Raw genomic sequence first — 18,008 nt, 5'->3', positions numbered from 1 at the left:
ATTCTGCTTTCAAGACTGTCTGTGGGGAAAAAGGGACTTCTTTGCTGGCTGTGAGCAGCTGTTGAACTGCCAGGACAGTCCTGCCTTCTCTCCCCCCTCCCTGGGTTGCCACAGGTTTCTCCCACCACACCTGGGGAATTGGGACTTTGTTTGTGTTTGTTCTGAAAGTTTTTGATTGCACCATTTGTTGTTTATTTAGATTTTGTTAATAAAAAGCTGTTTCTTTTCCACACTTCCACCTGAAGTTTCTTAATTTCTAAGTGGTAATCTTGTTAGAGTTACACAGTAAGCAAATTATTCTTTATATTATTGTTCAAATAGAGTACCATTGGCCTCTCCAGTTGCGTGTTTGAAAATGGATTCTGTTTCCAGAAGTGCAAGAAGTTCGTAGGTCACCAGGGAGTTTGCTGTAACTGCCTGTCTGTGCTGCCATGGACCCCTGAGGGAGCAGGAAAGCAGCTGAGTGCACCAGTTCTGGAGCACGGGGTTACTCCTTCCCAGGTGCAGGACCCAATGGTTGCCTCTGTGCAACATGATTAGGGGCCTCTGTGCCCAAAGCTTGAGCCCGCCCAGGACTCGCTGGACAGCAGCAGAGCCTTGTGGTGCCTCAGCCACTCCTCCCAGTCCATATCATCAGCAAACGTGCTGAGGGTGCTTTCCGTCCCTTCTGCCAGGTCACCGGGCAACCGGTCAAACCAGGCTACCCCAGCACTGAGCCCCGCGCTCACAACCCTCTGAGCTCTGCCATTCAGCCAGGTCTCAACCCCCTCAGGGTCCACTCATCTAAGCCACACTTCCTGAGCTGCCTGGGAGGGGGTTCTGGGAGGCAGGGTGAAAAGCCTTGCTGAAGTCATGGCAGACAACAGGCACTGCTCTCCCCTCATGTACCCAGCCAGTCACTCCAGCAGAGAAGGCTAGGAGACTGGTCAAGCATGATTTCCCCTTCCTTTTATTCCACAGCCTTAGAGATGACATGCAGTATGAGCTGTTCTGTCCCCTTTCTGAGGACGGAGGTGACACTGATGGGCCTGTCATCTCCTGGGTCCATCTTGCTGCCCTTTTTGAAGACTGGAGTGATGTCAGCTTTCCTGCAGTCCTCAGGCACCTCTGCTGGGGAATCAGCGTCCCTGATGTGCTGGCAGTGTTCCCTGTGCCAGGGGCAGGAGCAGAGATCTGCCTTGGCCAGGGCCGGAGCCCTGGAGTGGCACTGCCTGAACAGCACTTTTTGTGCAACAGTGGCTGCCCAACAGTCCTCGGTGGCTGCCCCAGGGCCTGGCATTTGACCCTGCGCTTGCTGCAGCAGCAGCCGCCCGGCTCTGTGGTTACCGAGGGCTCGGAACCTCGGTTACCAAGGGGCTGCCTCACAGTGGGTGGGGGGAGCTGGGGCCATCCCTGCCCGTATTTCAGGTGCAGGGTGCTGATGTCACAGTGGCCACTGTGACCCGTGAGGCCAAGGGCACAAAACGGGACTCTGGGCTCAGGCCCAGTGTCAGTGTTACCTGACAACGAGAGGAGAAGGAAGAGGAGGGACAGCCCCTCTGTTCCAAACGCCTCTCGCTTCTTTTGCACTACAGTGTAGTAGCACTTGGAGGAGACCTCAGTGTTCCTCAACCAGACGACAGGAGGAGGCAGCAGAGAGAGACCGGGCTCACACAGGGCTGACCAGCGAGTCAGGGGGCTCTACGCCTCAGGGCTCTGGCCCTGTGTTGCAAACTCGTCTCACTTCTGCCTCAGAACCAGTGGAGGAGCACCTGGAAGAGACCTCGGTGTTCCAAGGACAGGGACCCACTGCTGACAGTCACCATGTCACGCAGGGAGCAGGCGGCCCCCAGAGGGAGGGAGCCAGGTGAGAGCAAAGTGCCCCTCCCTCAGCCTGGCAGAGGGGCTGTCGGGGCGGGCAGTACAGGTGCCATGCCCGGGGCCATTGTCTCTCTCCTCTCCAGCATGCCTGCTGTGTCGGAGATCAGAGGCTGACTCGGACATCTGCGGGGAAAAACTCTTCATACATGGGTTCTGTGCCCACGAGAACTGCCTGGTGAGTTGCTCTGTGGGCTCCCTCCACTTTTTGACAGGCAGTCCTTGCCACTCTCTCCTCATCAGTAAGTTTCATTTTCCTGCAGTTTTTTGCCAGCAACTTTCCTAACCGCCCGGTTCATCGAGGAGGACTCTGGTGTCTTCACTCATGGGAGATCCGAGCTGTAGTCTCCCAGGCGGCAGAGCAGGTGAGAGCCTGACTACAGGAGGGAGATTTGTGCCAGGCGAGGTTTGCTGCAGCTTAGCCCAGACCCCAAGCAAGAAAGCCCAGCCCTTCCAACCAGCTCTGGGACAAGGAGGAGGCCCTGAGGCTGCTGCTGATGGGGCTGCTCTGCTCTTTCCAGAACTGCTACATCTGTGGCCAGATCGGGGCCACCATTTACTGTTGTGGAAGACACTGTGAGCTGAGCTTCCACCTGCCCTGTGCCAAGCAGGGACGCTGTGTCACTCAGTTCATTACACCGTACAGGTACCTCCTGGCCCCTTCTCACCACCACCAGGGAAGGGCCCAGCGCTTCTCACCTCACTCACCCTTTTCCCCCCAGGGCCTTCTGCCCCACACACAGCCCAGAGCAGGCAGTGGAGGCGACTCCAGAGCCGGGCACCCAATGCCTCATCTGCATGGAGCCTGTGGAGGACAGAAAGACCTTCAGCACCATGGTGTGCCCAGCCTGTAAAACTGCCTGGTTCCACAGGGACTGTATGCAAGTAGGAGTGGTTCCCTCACCCCGGGGGGCACAGCAGGGGCTCAGCAGCACCAGGGCCTCACTCTGGCTATTTGTGTTTCTCCTGCAGGGACAGGCTCTGCATGCTGGTTATTTCTCCATCCAGTGCCCCCTCTGCAGAAATCGTGATGCATTTCGCAAGGATATGCTCACCATGGGGATCCGAATCCCCTACAGGTTGGTGTCCTTCTGCCTGGCTCACAACACAGGGGTGCAAGTGCTGTGCCATGCCAGGGCCTGCCCCAGCAGTCCTGGCCCTGCCCTGTTCCGTGAGTCCCTGGTTCAGCTTCCCTCAGGAGCTGGAAATGGCACAGGGGGAAGAGCAGGGACACCCTGCACCTGCCCGATGCCAGGGCAGAGGGAGCTCATCAGTTTTCCTTTTCCATCAGACTACCAACATGGGAGAGCTTTAATGCATTCGCTGAGCTGGGAGACAGACACAGGCACTGCGATGCCAGGGAGTGCCTTTTTCCAGGAGGCAGGCAGGAGGCAGACGAGGAGGGGTAAGTTGCCAAGGCTGCACCCCAGGGCTCTGCAGGGCTTGAAGCAGAAGAACCCAGGAGAAGAGCTCAGAAAGATAATCCCATGCTTTGGACACTTTGTCCTCACCTCCATGAACCCGTTTGCTTTTGCAGGCCCTGGGAACTGCTCCTGTGCTCCTCCTGTGCTGCTGAGGGCACTCACAGACGCTGCTCTGGCCTGAGGAACAGTATAACCAGCTGGGAATGTGATGGCTGTGCTGGCCTGGGCACATGTAAGAGGCAAAGCACCCTGTTGACCCTGGGCCTGGTGTCCCTGGGTATGGCAGTGGGTGCTCAGGGTGGGTTTGGCGGAACCTGTCAGCTCCAGGAGGGCTGGAGGCACTGCTCTGGCCTATCCTGCCCCAGGTCTGGGGTGGCCTTGACATTCCTGCTTCCCCTCACAGCCACACGAGATGAGTCGGGGCTTGCTGGTGTCAGCGTGGCCAGACAGCCAGGACTGGAGCCTTGTGATGGCTCCAGGGAACCCGCGACCATCAGCCCCAACACAGGAAACCTGGTGCTATCAGGGCTGTCTCCCAGTTCTGCACCACTGGAGACCGTCAGCCCCAGCACCAGCGCCCAGGTGCCAGCCCCTGCATCTTCAGCACCACAGACCAGCAAGCGCCGTACCAACCGACAGGCAACATCGGAGCAGCCTCTGCAATCCCCCTCACAGGGGACGGGCAGCTCCAGCCCTGACAGTCAGATAACATCAGGGTCATCCCAGAGCAGCTTCACAGAAACTGAGGACAGCAGCTGCTCCAGCAGTCGGGGGCCTGACCGCCGGCAAAACCACCCCCGCCGGCAACGTCGGGCCCAAACTGCACACTTTCGGTCCAGAAGTCCCCTGGACAGGACTCATGTGACAGCACCAAGTCCTGGGAGGCGCAGGACCAGGCAGAGACCATCAGGGACGTCCTGCAGGCGAAACCGCTCCCGCCTGCAACGTGAGACCCCAAATCCATCCGGCCGGTCCAGAAGTCGCCGTGACAGGAGCCAGGTGAGAGCACCCAGTGCTGGGAGGAGCAGCCACAGCCGGGAGACATCAAGGACATCCGGCACACAAAATCGCTCCCGCCAACAACATCAGGCCCCAGATCCATCCAGCCGGTCCAGGAGTCGCCGTGTCAGAAACTGTGTGAGAGCACCAAGTACTGGGAGCCGCAACCCCAGCCAGGAAGAATCAGGGACATCCCGCAGGCGAAACCGCTCCCGCCTGCAACGTCAGACCCCAGATCCATCTGGCCGCTCCAGAAGTCCCCTTGACAGGAACTGCACGCCAGCACCGAGTGCTGGCAGGCGAAACTCAAGGGAGACAGCAGCCAGGACTTCCCAAAGGCAACAGCACTCCCGCCGGCAGCGTCGGACCTCAAATTCATCCAACAGATCCAGAAGTCCCCATGACAGGAGCCGTGTTAGAGCACCAAGTACTGCCAGGCGCACTCACCGGTGGGATGGTGAGACAGGGACCCACCGCTGACACGTCCCACGTCAGCCAGGGAGGAGGAGGCCTGGAAGGGAGAGAGCCAGGTGAGAGCAAAGTGCCCCTCCCTCAGCCTGGCAGAGGGGCTGTCGGGGCGGGCAGTACAGGTGTCATGCCCAGGGCCATTGTCTCTCTCCCCTCCAGCATGCCTGCTGTGTCGGAGATCAGAGGCTGACCCGGACATCTGCGTGGAGAAAATGCAGAAACATGGGATCTGTGCCCTCGAGTTCTGCCTGGTGAGTTGCTCTGTGGGCTCCCTCCATTTTTTGACAGGCAGTCCCTACCACTCTCTCCTCATCAGTGAGGTTCATTTTCCTGCAGTTTTTTGCCAGCCACCTTGCTCAGCACAATGATGATCAAGTAGGACTCCAGGGCTTTCTCCCAAGGATATCCTACATGCAGTCAACCAGGTGGCACAGAAGGTGAGAGCCTGACAAGAGCAGGGAGATTTGTGCCAGGTGAGGTTTGCTGCAACTTAGCCCAGACCCCAAGCAAGAAAGCCCAACCCTTCCAACCAGCTCTGGGACAAGGAGGAGGCCCTGAGGCTGCAGCTGATGGGGCTGCTCTGCTCTTTCCAGAGCTGCTGCATCTGTGGCCAGAGCGGGGCCACCATCTCCTGCTGGGATGGCACAGCAGGAAGAGCAGGGACACCCTGCACCTGCCCAATGCCAGGGCAGAGGGAGCTCATCAGTTTTCCTTTTCCCATCAGAACACCATGAGGGGAGGGCTGTAATGCATTTGCCCAGCTAGGAGACAGACACAGGCACTGCGATGCCAGGGAGTGCCTTTTTCCAGGAGGCAGGCAGGAGGCAGAGGAGGGGTAAGTTGCCAAAGCTGCACCCCAGGGCTCTGCAGGGCTTGAAGCAGAAGGACCCAGGAGAAGAGCTCAGCACCTCCATGAACCCGTTTGCTTCCCCAGGCCCTGGAACTGCTCCTGTGCTCCTCCTGTGCTGCCAAGGACACCCCAGGACAGTGCTCTGGCCTGAGGGACATCATAACCAGCTGGGAATGTGATGGCTGTGCTGGTCTGGGCACAGGTAAAAGGCAAAGCACCCTGCTGACCCTGGGCCTGGTGCCCCTGGGCCTGGCAAGGGGTGTCCAGGGTTGGCTTGGCAGAGCCTGTCTGCTCCAGGAGGACTGGAGACACTGCTCTGGCCTATCTTATCCAGGGCCTGGAGCAGCCTTGACCCTCCTGCTTCCCCTCACAGCGTCCAGTTAAGACCCAGAGCTTGTTGCTCTCATGAAGGACTCTTCTGACAACACCAAGGAATAGGAGACCATCAACCCCACTACGAGCAAACTCCATACAAACCGACAGGCAAATCCCTCTCACAAAAGACGAGCAGCTCCAGCCCTGACAGTCAGGTAACATTGGGGTCATCCCAGAGCAGCTTCCCAGCAACTGAGGACAGCAGCTGCTCCAGCAGTCGGAGTGCTGACTGCAGGCGAAACCGCTCCCACCAGCAGTGTCAGACCCCAAATTCATCCAGCAGATCCTGAAGTCACCGTGACAGGAGCCGTGTTAGAGCACCCAGTGCTGGGAGCTCCACTCACCGGTGGGATGGTGAGACAGGGACCCACCGCTGACACGTCCCATGTCAGACAGGGAGGAGGAGCCCCCCGAAGGGAGGGAGCCAGGTGAGAGCAAAGTGCCCCTCCCTCAACCTGGCAGAGGGGCTGTCGGGGCGGGCAGCGTGGGGCCAGGAGCAGTGGCACGGGGAGGCAGGAGCTGTCCAGGCATCCCGGGGCTGGGACCCTCCTTTCCTCAGCAAGTGGGGCCCAGCTGGGGCAGGGGACACCTGCTGGGACACCCGTGCTCACAATGTCCCGTCCTCCCCAAGGCCTCCAGCCCTGCCCTTCAGCCAGCCAGGCAGGGACAGAGCAGCTCTTGGGGTCGATTCCGCAGGGAAGCTGCCCCAGCCCTGCAGAGGTGCCATGGTCACTCTCCCCTCCAGCATGCCTGCTGTGTCAACAATCAGAGGCTGACCCGGACTTCTGTGGAGAAAAAATCCAGATAAATGGGCTCTGTGCCCACGTGTTCTGCCTGGTGAGTTGCTTCATGTTTTGACAGGCAGTCCCTGCCACTCTCTCCTCATCAGTACGTGTCTTTTTTTCTACAGTTTTTTGCCAGCCACCTTCCTCTGCACAATGATGATCACATAGGATTCCAGGGTTTTCTCCCAAGGGATATCCTAGATGTAGTCTTCTGGGAAGCACAGAAGGTGAGAGCCTGACAAGAGCAGGGAGATTTGTGCCAGGTGAGATTTGCTGGAGCTTAGCCCAGACCCCAAGCAAGAAAGCCCAGCCCTTCCAACCAGCTCTGGGACAAGGAGGAGGCCCTGAGGCTGCTGCTGATGGGGCTGCTCTGCTCTTTACAGAGCTGCTGCATCTGTGCCCAGAGTGGGGCCACCATCTCCTGCTGGGATGGCACAGCAGGAAGAGCAGGGACACCCTGCACCTGCCCAATGCCAGGGCAGAGGGAGCTCATCAGTTTTCCTTTTCCCATCAGACCACCATGAGGGCAGGGCTGTAATGCATTTGCCCAGCCAGGAGACAGACACAGGCACTGCGATGCCAGGGAGTGCCTTTTTCCAGGAGGCAGGCAGGAGGCAGAGGAGGGGTAAGTTGCCAAAGCTGCACCCCAGGGCTCTGCAGGGCTTGAAGCAGAAGGACCCAGGAGAAGAGCTCAGCACCTCCATGAACCCGTTTGCTTTTGCAGGCCCTGGGAACTGCTCCTGTGCTCCTCCTGTGCTGCCGAGGGCACCCCCAGGCACTGCTCTGGCCTGAGGGACATCATAACCAGCTGGGAATGTGATGGCTGTGCAACCCCAGCTGTTATCAACAGAAGTTGCCGTGACAGGAGCCGTGTGGCAGCCCCAAGTGCTGGGAGATGCACCCCCAGCCAGGAAGCATGAAGAACATCACAGACGTGAAACTGGTTCTGTCAGCAACTTATCAAATCACTTCAATAAATGTATAGGACTGCTTTTTAAAATACTTTTGTGTATTTGCAAAATTATGCAAATGGCACTTCCGATGTCGCAGCGTTTAGTAGATTGTTTCATCCTAATGCTTCACCTGACACATTGGAGGCTATTGCAAAGCCCAGGGCTTAGTAGTATCTTTGTTCAGGTTTCCCTTTCATCCCCCTTGGCTTTTGGCACAGCTTTCCTTTCCTTCCTATTCTATGGTTTCCCCTTGGTTTTGCAAGGGAGACGTTTGGAATGTTTTGCAATGCAGCGGTGCCACCGCCTTGATGCACTGAAGGCAGGGAAGCAGTGGTGGGGTGTTGGCAGCGCCGTCCTGTCCCTGCTGCCGGCGGCCCGGGGGCAGGAGCGCCCCGGCGGTGCCATGGCGGTGTTCCCCTCAGGTGTGGGCAGCCGCAGCCCGGCTGCGCGGGGCGGCCCCGGCGGTGCCATGGCGGGGTTCCCCTCAGGGCGGCCCCGGCGGTGCCATGGCGGGGTTCCCTGTGGCAGGAAGAATGTAGCAATGAACCATGGGAGTTGTGGTCTCCCGGGTTCTCAGACAATATTTGATTGTCATTGGTTAGAGGGTCACGTGACATGTTCAGGTGTGGTATTTAAACCTCGGCAGTTTGAATAAACGGTAATTCTGCTCTGGCACCTGTTCGTGTCTGAGTGGGGTTCGTGCCTTGAACAGCACCTCAAATGGCCGTCCGATAAGGGACTTCAGCAGGTTACCGGTAACCAGGAGCAGAAGCTCTGGGGAACCTGTCCGGGGGTGTCCATATCGCCAAAACCAAAAGGAAGAAAAGAAAGAATTCAGCACGCTGGGTTACCTCTGCAAAAAGGAACAAAAAAGGAAGAAAAAAGGACCAGAAGAAAGGACAACAGAGCTTCAGCACAGAGGTAACCAAAAATTGGCGAATATGGGAGGGTGGTTTACCCGTCAGGAGGGAAATACTCCAAAAATCAAACAAACAGCTGAAGCTATCTCTCAACTTTTACAAGAACAGAGCATAACCATAGAAGAAAGTAAGTTATGGGACTTGTTATATTGGATTTCGTTGCATGAACCTGCACTACCTCTGACTGGACCTTGTCAAGTGTCATCTTGGAGGAAAATAGGGAACAAAATTATTGAAAAAGCCAGTGAGGGAGAAACAGACGCCCTCAAGAATTTGGCTACATGGAAGGACATTATGATAGCCTTGAATAAGCACTACAGAAAGGCAAATGCACCCAGGAGAGTGGACTTCCCCCCCCCTCACTCTTTTCCCCTCAACCCCCCCCCTTCAACCCCAGCCCCCCCTTCGACCGAGTGGGGCAGGGGGAGAATGCACGTTGGTCAGGGGGGATGGGGGGGAGGAGGAGCCCTTGGGGGGAACAGTGCAGTGGCAGCGTGTGGTGTGGAGGAGCATGGCTTGGGGGCTGGCAGCATGAGCATGGCAGCAGGGGGGGATGCTGGCTTTATACCAGCGCCCATGGCTGCAGTTGAGACCATGCCATACAGAGCAGCAAGCAGTGCTGCTGGAGCTGGGGACCGTTACAGAGCAGCGCCTAACCCTGGACTGTTACGGGACGACTGTTACACAGCAGTTGCACAGTCAACGTGCAGAAGGAGAGTGGCACCGGAGGCACCGCCATGTTGCCCCTCCCGCGCAGCGGAAGTGAGGCCGCCTCCCCCAGGTTCAAGTGTTTTGCCGGGAAGGGGGGAGAATGACTATGATGGACAAATGGACAGCGAGTCTATAGAGGACACAGAAGGAGAAACAGCTTCAGGATTGGGTAGAGGTCCCTCCATAGGTTTATGGGATAAATGCAGGGAGGAAGCATCTCGTGCGGGTGATTGGAGAGTGGTAAATGCATGCCCTGTTATAAATCGACCCCGGCAAGGCCCCCAGTACCAAGCTTTATCATACGAGGTGATCAAGGATTTAAGGCAGATAATTAAAGAGAGTGGTGTCTCCTCACCATGCTGCCTTCCAGGCACTTTGCTATTCACTCAAAGCACATACTATTTTTTCTTTAACATCTGTTACTTTTTATTGTTTGTAACTAGATGTGAAAAGTTGGAAAAAATAAATCCTTTTTCAGAATTCCATAAAAAAAAAAAAAAAAAAAAAAAAAAAAAAAAAGGAGGGGAAAGAGATATGGGTCTGTTCCCTATGTGTGTAAATCTACATTAACATTTCTTTAAAACAGGGATAATCACAAAGAAGCAATAAATGATACAACAGAACCAAAAGAAACATATAAACAGTAACCAATGCAGAACCAAAAGAAACACATAAACAGTAACCAATACAGAACCAAAAGAAACATATAAACAGTAACCAATACAGAACCAAACCTCCATGAGTCAAACACAATAAGGGTTTAAGAGTGCATGTGTAAGGAGAGAATGAAACGGTGGCCACCGGAGTATGAATGGGAAAGTTGAGTGGACGCATGTGTGTGTGTGTGTGAACGCAAGTACACTTTACAGCAAGACGTCTTAAACACTACTTCAAACAACAGCACGTCAAACACAACATCTACAACCCAACACATTTCCCTTTTTAATAAAAATGATGCCATTACACAAAGTCACCCTCAGATAAAAGGTTATCCACACCTACAAACCCTGGGTAATTTGAGATTGTTTGAATATTGCACGAACCAATAAAGTTGTAAACAGTTCAATAAAGGCCTTGTGACGATAGGCCCTGTTTTTTATAATTAGTTGAAATAAGATTGGTTATAATAAGAATGTTAAAAATGTATTGTTTCTCAACTTGTTAATAAAAAGAAGGGGGAGATGTGGCAGGAAGACTGTAACAAGGAACCATGGGAGTTGTGGTCTCCCGGGTTCTCAGACAATACTTGATTGTCATTGGTTAGAGGGTCATGTGACATGTTCAGGTGTGGTATTTAAACCTCGGCAGTTTGAATAAACGGTAATTCTGCTCTGGCACTTGTTCGTGTCTGAGTGGGGTTCGTGCCTTGAACAGCACCTCAGGGAGGAGGAACCTCAGGGCGAACCTCAGGGGAACCTCAGGGCGGCCCCGGCGGTGCCATGGCCGGGTTCCCCTCAGGGCGGCCCCGGCGGTGCCATGGCGGGGTTCCCCTCAGGGCGGCCCCGGCGGTGCCAGGGCGGGGTTCCCCTCAGGGCGGCCTCGGCGGTGCCATGGCGGGGTTCCCCTCAGGGCGGCCCCCGCTGCCTGCGCACGGCGGTGTTGCCGGGGCAGCCTCTTCCCCAGGCACATCTGTGGGCTGTGACCCAGCGGCGACCGCTTCCCGCTCTAAGAGCCCGCAGGAATGACTGCCTGGCTCCAAAGTGCCCGCCGGGAGCGCGCTGGGATCGCAGGGGGAGCTCTGCCCGGGGCAGCCCCCGCACTCAGTCGCCCCGAGCCTTCCCGCCCTCCCCGCACACGGCCGGCGCTTCGGGAACGGCCGCGGTCGGCGCTGGAGCGGCGGCGCTCGGGCACGAGGGAGCGCCGCGAGCCCGGGAAAGCGTCGGGAACATTCTGGCACCGAGGGGAGCGCGGGCGCGGAACTTGGGCACCGAAATGATCGTGGGCCCGAGCGGGGGAGGGTCCCGCGCAACGGAGCGCAGGAGAGGACGGCGAGCGGCGAGTGTCAGCTTTCCTGCAGTCCTCAGGCACCTCTGCTGGGGAATCAGCGTCCCTGATGTGCTGGCAGTGTTCCCTGTGCCAGGGGCAGGAGCAGAGATCTGCCTTGGCCAGGGCCGGAACCCTGGAGTGGCACTGCCTGAACAGCACTTTTTGTGCAACAGTGGCTGCCCAACAGTCCTCGGTGGCTGCCCCAGGGCCTGGCATTTGACCCTGCGCTTGCTGCAGCAGCAGCCGCCCGGCTCTGTGGTTACCGAGGGCTCGGAACCTCGGTTACCAAGGGGCTGCCTCACAGTGGGTGGGGGGAACTGGGGCCATCCCTGCCCGTATTTCAGGTGCAGGGTGCTGATGTCACAGTGGCCACTGTGACCCATGAGGCCAAGGGCACAAAACGGGACTCTGGGCTCAGGCCCAGTGTCAGTGTTACCTGACAACGAGAGGAGAAGGAAGAGGAGGGACAGCCCCTCTGTTCCAAACGCCTCTCGCTTCTTTTGCACTACAGTGTAGTAGCACTTGGAGGAGACCTCAGTGTTCCTCAACCAGACGACAGGAGGAGACGGCAGAGAGAGACCGGGCTCACACAGGGCTGACCAGCGAGTCAGGGGGCTCTACGCCTCAGGGCTCTGGCCCTGTGTTGCAAACTCGTCTCACTTCTGCCTCAGAACCAGTGGAGGAGCACCTGAAGGAGACCTCGGTGTTCCTCAACCAGACGACAGGAGGAGACGGCAGAGAGAGACCGGGCTCACACAGGGCTGACCAGCGAGTCAGGGGGCTCTACGCCTCAGGGCTCTGGCCCTGTGTTGCAAACTCGTCTCACTTTTGCCTCAGAACCAGTGGAGGAGCACCTGGAAGAGACCTCGGTGTTCCAAGGACAGGGACCCACCGCTGACAGTCACCATGTCAGACAGGGAGGAGGAGGCCCCCGAAGGGAGGGAGCCAGGTGAGAGCAAAGTGCCCCTCCCTCAGCCTGGCAGAGGGGCTGTCAGGGCGGGCAGTACAGGTGCCATGCCCGGGGCCATTGTCTCTCTCCCCTCCAGCATGCCTGCTGTGTGGACAATCAGAGGCTGACCCGGACATCTGTGGAGATAAAATCCAGAAACATGGGATCTGTGCCCACGTGTTCTGCCTGGTGAGTTGCTTCATGGGCTCCCTCCACTTTTTGACAGGCAGTCCCTGCCACTCTCTCCTCATCAGTGCGTGTCGTTTTCCTGCAGTATTTTGCCAGCCTCCTTGATCAGCAAGAGGATGAACGAGTAGGACTCCAGGGCTTTCTCCCAAGGGATATCCTACATGCAGTCAACCGAGCGTCACACAAGGTGAGAGCCTGACAAGAGCAGGGAAATCTGTGCCAGGAGAGGTTTGCTGGAGCTTAGCCCAGACCCCAAGCAAGAAAGCCCAGCCCTTCCAACCAGCTCTGGGACAAGGAGGAGGCCCTGAGGCTGCTGCTGATGGGGCTGCTCTGCTCTTTCCAGAGCTGCTGTATCTGTGGCCAGAGCGGGGCCACCATTGCCTGCTGTGAAACAGATTGTGACCTGAGCTTCCACCTGCCCTGTGCCAAGCAGGGAGGCTGTGTCACCCAGTTCATTACACCGTACAGGTACCTCCTGTCCCCTCCTTGCCACCACCAGGGAAGGGCCCAGCACTTCTCACCTCACCCACCCCTTTTCCCCTCAGCTCCTACTGCCCCACACACAGGCCAGAGCAGGCAGTGGAGGCGACTCCAGAGCTGGGCACCCAGTGCCTCATCTGCATGGAGCCTGTGGAGGACAGAAAGACCTTCAGCACCATGGTGTGCCCAGCCTGTAAAACCACGTGGTTCCACAGGGACTGCATCCAAGTAGGAGTGGTTCCCTCACCCCGGGGGGCACAGCAGGGGCTCAGCAGCACCAGGGCCTCACTCTGGCAGTTGTGTTTGTCCTGCAGGGACAGGCTCTGCGCTCTGGATTTTCCTCCCTCCAGTGCCCCATCTGCAGAAACAGGCCGGCATTTCTCGGGGAGATGTTCATCTTGGGGATCCGAATCCCCTTCAGGTTGGTGTCCTTCTGCCTGGCTCACAACACAGGGGGTGCAAGTGCTGTGCCATGCCAGGGCCTGCCCCAGCAGTCCTGGCCCTGCCCTGTTCCGTGAGTCCCGGGTTCAGCTTCCCGCAGGAGCTGGAAATGGCACAGGGGGAAGAGCAGGGACACCCTGCACCTGCCCGATGCTGGGGTAGAGGGTGCTCATCAGTTTTCCTTTTCCATCAGACCACCAACATGGGAGGAGAATGATGCGTTCGCCGAGCTAGGAGAGAGACACAGGCACTGCGATGCCAGTGAGTGCTTTTATCCAAGAGGCAGGCAGGAGGCAGAGGAGGAGGGGTAAGTTGCTGAAGCTGCATCCTGGGGCTCTGCAGGGCCTGAAGCAGAAGGACCCAGGAGAAGAGCTCAGCCAGATAATCCCATGCTTTGGACACTTTGTCCTCACCTCCATGAACCCGTTTGCTTTTGCAGGCCCTGGGAACTGCTCCTGTGCTCCTCCTGTGCTGCCGAGGGCACTCACAGATACTGCTCCAGTGTGCCGAACAGCATAACCAGCTGGGAATGTGACAACTGTGCTCGCCAGAGCATCCGCAGACACTGCTGTGGCACGACAGTCTGCACGGACAACTGTGATTGTGACAGCTGTGCTGAGCACTTCACATGTAAGAAGCAAAGCACCTGAATGCCCCTGGGTCAGGTGCCCCTGGGCCTGGCAATGCGTGCCCAGGGTGGTCTTGGCAGAGCCTGTCAGCTCCAGGAGGGCTGGGGGCACTGCTCTGGCTTATTCTGCCTTGGGCCTGGGGCGGTCTTGACCTTCCTTGCTTCCCCTTACAGCCTCCGGTGAATTCTCAATCCTTGCTAGACTCATGGAGGAGTCTCCTGCTGTGTCAACAGAAGACGAGACCATCACCCCCAGCACCAGCCAACAGGCAGCATCAGAGCAGTCTCTGGAATCTCCCTCAGAGGAGATGAGCAGCCCCAGCCTCTACAGTTGGGTAACATCAAGGCCATCCCACAGCAACATCCCAGAAACTGAGGACAGCAGCTGCTCTCGCAGTCGGAGGCCTGACCACCGGCAAAACCGCACCCGCCGGCAAAGTCGGCCCCAAAATCCACAGCATCGGTCCAGAAGTCCTCATGACAGGAGCCACGTGCCGGAACCAACTGCTGCGAGGTGCAGGCCCAGGCAGGGACAATCAGGAACATCCCGCAGGCCAAGACGCTCCCGCCGGCAAAGTCGTCCCCAAAATCCACACCTTCGGTCCCCGAGTCCCTATGACAGGAGACGTTCGCCACACCTCCGGTCCCCGAGTCCCCATGACAGGATTTGTTTGCCACCACCACCAAGTCCTCGGAGGCGCAGCCGCAGCGAGGAGGCATCAGAGACATCCAGCAACCGAAACCGCTCCCGCCAGCAACGTCGGCCCCAAAATCCACACCTTCGGTCCAGAAGTCGACGTCACAGGAGCCATGTGAGAACACCAAGGGCTGGGAGCTGCACCTCCACCCAGGAAGCATCAGAGACATCCAGCAGCCGAAACCGCTCCCGCCAGCAACGTCGGCCGCAAAATCCACACCTTCGGTCCAGAAGTCGCCGTGACAGAAGCCATGTCCCAGCACCAAGTACTGGGAGACGCAGGCCCAGTCAGGAAGAATCAGGGACATCCCGCAGGCGAAGTAGCTCCCGCCGCCAAAGTCGGACCTCAAATCCATCTGGCCGCTCCAGAAGTCCCCTTGACAGGAACTGCACGCCAGCACCGAGTGCTGGCAGGCGAAACTCAAGGGAGACAGCAGCCAGGACTTCCCAAAGGCAACAGCACTCCCGCCGGCAGCGTCGGACCTCAAATTCATCCAACAGATCCAGAAGTCGCCGTGATGGGAGGCGTGATAGAGCACCCAGTGCTGGGAGCCCCACTCACCGCTCAGACGGTGAGACAGGGACTCCCCACTGATGCATTACATGTCAGACAGGAAGGAGGAGGCCCCCGAAGGGAGGGAGCCAGGTGAGAGCAAAGTGCCCCTCCCTCAGCCTGGCAGAGGGGCTGTCGGGGTGGCCAGTGTGGGGCTGGGAACGGTGGCAGGGGGAGGCAGGAACTGTCCAGGCATCCCGGGACTGAGACCCTCTTTTCCAAAGCACTCATGTTCCCCTTGACCAGGTGCAAGGCAGGGGCTGGCGGTGGGTGCCCAGGGTGGGTTTGGCAGAGCCTGTTTGCTCCAGGAGCACTGGTGGTACTGCTCTGGCCTATCCTGCCCTGGGTCTGAGGTGGCCTTGACATTCCTGCTTCCCCTTCCAGCCTCCAGAGATGACTTGGAGCTTGCTGGCCCCAGCATGGCCTGACTGTCAGGACTGGAGCCTTCTGATGGCTCCAGGGAACCCAAGACCACCAGCACCAACGCAGGCAGACTGGTGCTATCAGGGCTGTCTCCCAGTTCTGCACCACTGGAGACCGTCAGCCCCAGCAAAAGCGCCCAATGCCAGCCCCTGGATCTTCAGCACCACAGACCAGCAACCACCGTACCAACCGACAGGCAACATCGGAGCAGCCTCTGCAATCCCCCTCACAGGGGACGGGCAGCTCCAGCCCTGACAGTCAGATAACATCAGGGTCATCCCAGAGCAGCTTCACAGAAACTGAGGACAGCAACTGCTCCAGCAGTCGGGGGCCTGACCACCGGCAAAACCACCCCCGCCGGCAACGTCGGGCCCAAACTGCACACTTTCGGTCCAGAAGTCCCCTGGACAGGACCCATGTGACAGCACCAAGTCCTGGGAGGCGCAGGCCCAGGCAGAGACCATCAGGGACGTCCTGCAGGCGAAACCGCTCCCGCCTGCAACGTGAGACCCCAAATCCATCCGGCCGGTCCAGAAGTCGCCGTGACAGGAACTGCACGCCAGCACCGAGTGCTGGCAGATGAAACTCAAGGGAGACAGCAGCCAGGACTTCCCTAAGGCAACAGCACTCTCACCAGCAGCGTCAGACCTCAAATTTATCCAGTGGATCCAGAAGTCACCGTGACAGGAGCCGTTTAAGAGCACCCAGTGCTGGGAGCTCCACTCACTGGTGGGATGGTGAGACAGGGACCCACCGCTGACACGTCCCACGTCAGACAGGAAGGGAGGGAGCCAGGTGAGAGCAAAGTGCCCCTCCCTCAGCCTGGCAGAGGGGCTGTCGGGGCGGGCAGTACAGGTGCCATGCCTGGGGCCTTTGTCTCTCTCCCCTCCAGCATGCCTGCTGTGTCGGAGATCAGAGGCTGACCCGGACATCTACCGATAAAGACTCCAGATAAATGGGATCCGTGCCCACAAGTTCTGCCTGGTGAGTTGCTCTGTGGGCTCCCTCCACTTTTTGACAAGCAGTCCCTGCCACTCTCTCCTCATCAGTACGTGTCATTTTTTCTACAGTTTTTTGCCAGCCACCTTCCTCTGCACAATGAGGATGATCAAGTAGGACTCCAGGGCTTTCTGCCAACTGTTATCCAAGATGTAGTCTCCCAGGTGGCACAGAAGGTGAGAGCCTGACAAGAGCAGGGAGATTTGTGTCAGGCGAGGTTTGCTGGAGCTTAGCCCAGACCCCAAGCAAGAAAGCCCAGCCCTTCCAACCAGCTCTGGGACAAGGAGGAGGCCCTGAGGCTGCAGCTGATGGGGCTGCTCTGCTCTTTCCAGAGCTGCTGCATCTGTGCCCAGAGTGGGGCCACCATCTCCTGCTGGGATGGCACAACAGGAAGAGCAGGGACACCCTGCACCTGCCCAATGCCAGGGCAGAGGGAGCTCATCAGTTTTCCTTTTCCCATCAGACCACCATGAGGGGAGCACTTTAATGCATTTGCCCAGCTCAGAGACAGACACAGGCACTGCGATGCCAGGGAGTGCCTTTTTCCAGGAGGCAGGCAGGAGGCAGAGGAGGAGGGGTAAGTTGCCAAAGCTGCACCCCAGGGCTCTGCAGGGCTTGAAGCAGAAGGACCCAGGAGAAGAGCTCAGCACCTCCATGAACCCGTTTGCTTCCCCAGGCCCTGGAACTGCTCCTGTGCTCCTCCTGTGCTGCCAAGGACACCCCAGGACAGTGCTCTGGCCTGAGGGACATCATAACCAGCTGGGAATGTGATGGCTGTGCTGGTCTGGGCACAGGTAAAAGGCAAAGCACTCTGCTGACCCTGGGCCTGGTGCCCCTGGGCCTGGCAAGGGGTGTCCAGGGTTGGCTTGGCAGAGCCTGTCTGCTCCAGGAGGACTGGAGACACTGCTCTGGCCTATCTTATCCAGGGCCTGGAGCAGCCTTGACCCTCCTGCTTCCCCTCACAGCGTCCAGTTAAGACCCAGAGCTTGTTGCTCTCATGAAGGACTCTTCTGACAACACCAAGGAATAGGAGACCATCAACCCCACTACGAGCAAACTCCATACAAACCGACAGGCAAATCCCTCTCACAAAAGACGAGCAGCTCCAGCCCTGACAGTCAGGTAACATTGGGGTCATCCCAGAGCAGCTTCCCAGCAACTGAGGACAGCAGCTGCTCCAGCAGTCGGAGTGCTGACTGCAGGTGAAACCGCTCCCACCAGCAGTGTCAGACCCCAAATTCATCCAGCAGATCCTGAAGTCACCGTGACAGGAGCCGTGTTAGAGCACCCAGTGCTGGGAGCTCCACTCACCGGTGGGATG

The 18,008-nt window shown here is 57.8% G+C and overlaps 3 protein-coding genes across 5 annotated transcripts; all 3 read left to right on the top strand.

The window, feature by feature from the left end:
• Positions 1 to 1,379: 1,379 nt before the first annotated feature.
• Positions 1,380 to 5,482, top strand: LOC127461936 (G2/M phase-specific E3 ubiquitin-protein ligase-like). The gene is made up of 4 exons (XM_051770138.1): positions 1,380 to 1,846; positions 1,944 to 2,035; positions 2,121 to 2,222; positions 5,342 to 5,482. The coding sequence occupies exons 1-4, from the start codon at positions 1,804 to 1,806 to the stop codon at positions 5,480 to 5,482; spliced, it is 378 nt and encodes a 125-aa protein (XP_051626098.1). The 5' UTR covers positions 1,380 to 1,803.
• Positions 2,259 to 4,804, top strand: LOC127461901 (PHD finger protein 7-like). 2 transcript variants are annotated; one of them, XM_051770104.1, is made up of 7 exons: positions 2,259 to 2,503; positions 2,580 to 2,742; positions 2,830 to 2,936; positions 3,149 to 3,262; positions 3,395 to 3,513; positions 3,685 to 4,114; positions 4,667 to 4,804. In XM_051770104.1, the coding sequence occupies exons 1-7, from the start codon at positions 2,355 to 2,357 to the stop codon at positions 4,758 to 4,760; spliced, it is 1,176 nt and encodes a 391-aa protein (XP_051626064.1). In that variant the 5' UTR covers positions 2,259 to 2,354; the 3' UTR covers positions 4,761 to 4,804. The 2 variants fall into 2 exon arrangements, with proteins under 2 accessions (XP_051626064.1, XP_051626063.1); XM_051770103.1 differs by having other exon boundaries at positions 2,580 to 2,936.
• LOC127461898 (pineapple eye protein-like) lies at positions 5,481 to 17,356 on the top strand. Of its 2 annotated transcripts, XM_051770095.1 has the most exons (10): positions 12,171 to 12,277; positions 12,375 to 12,466; positions 12,552 to 12,653; positions 12,810 to 12,934; positions 13,012 to 13,174; positions 13,261 to 13,460; positions 13,581 to 13,694; positions 13,827 to 14,017; positions 14,190 to 15,358; positions 15,650 to 16,243. In XM_051770095.1, the coding sequence occupies exons 1-9, from the start codon at positions 12,235 to 12,237 to the stop codon at positions 15,305 to 15,307; spliced, it is 2,148 nt and encodes a 715-aa protein (XP_051626055.1). In that variant the 5' UTR covers positions 12,171 to 12,234; the 3' UTR covers positions 15,308 to 15,358; positions 15,650 to 16,243. The 2 variants fall into 2 exon arrangements, 1 of the variants encoding a protein (XP_051626055.1); XR_007900227.1 differs by lacking the exons at positions 12,171 to 12,277; positions 12,375 to 12,466; positions 12,552 to 12,653; ... (5 more) ...; positions 14,190 to 15,358; positions 15,650 to 16,243 and adding exons at positions 5,481 to 5,583; positions 5,683 to 5,800; positions 5,972 to 6,401; ... (1 more) ...; positions 16,759 to 16,863; positions 17,151 to 17,356.
• Positions 17,357 to 18,008: the final 652 nt, after the last annotated feature.

The sequence above is a fragment of the Manacus candei genome, unplaced genomic scaffold (assembly GCF_025592945.1).
Source record: "Manacus candei isolate 608988 ecotype Guabito, Panama unplaced genomic scaffold, ASM2559294v1 h1tg000115l, whole genome shotgun sequence".
Classification (NCBI taxonomy): domain Eukaryota; kingdom Metazoa; phylum Chordata; class Aves; order Passeriformes; family Pipridae; genus Manacus; species Manacus candei.
The sequence above is the reverse complement of the archived record's forward strand: the minus strand, read 5'-3'. Positions and strand labels throughout refer to the sequence as shown.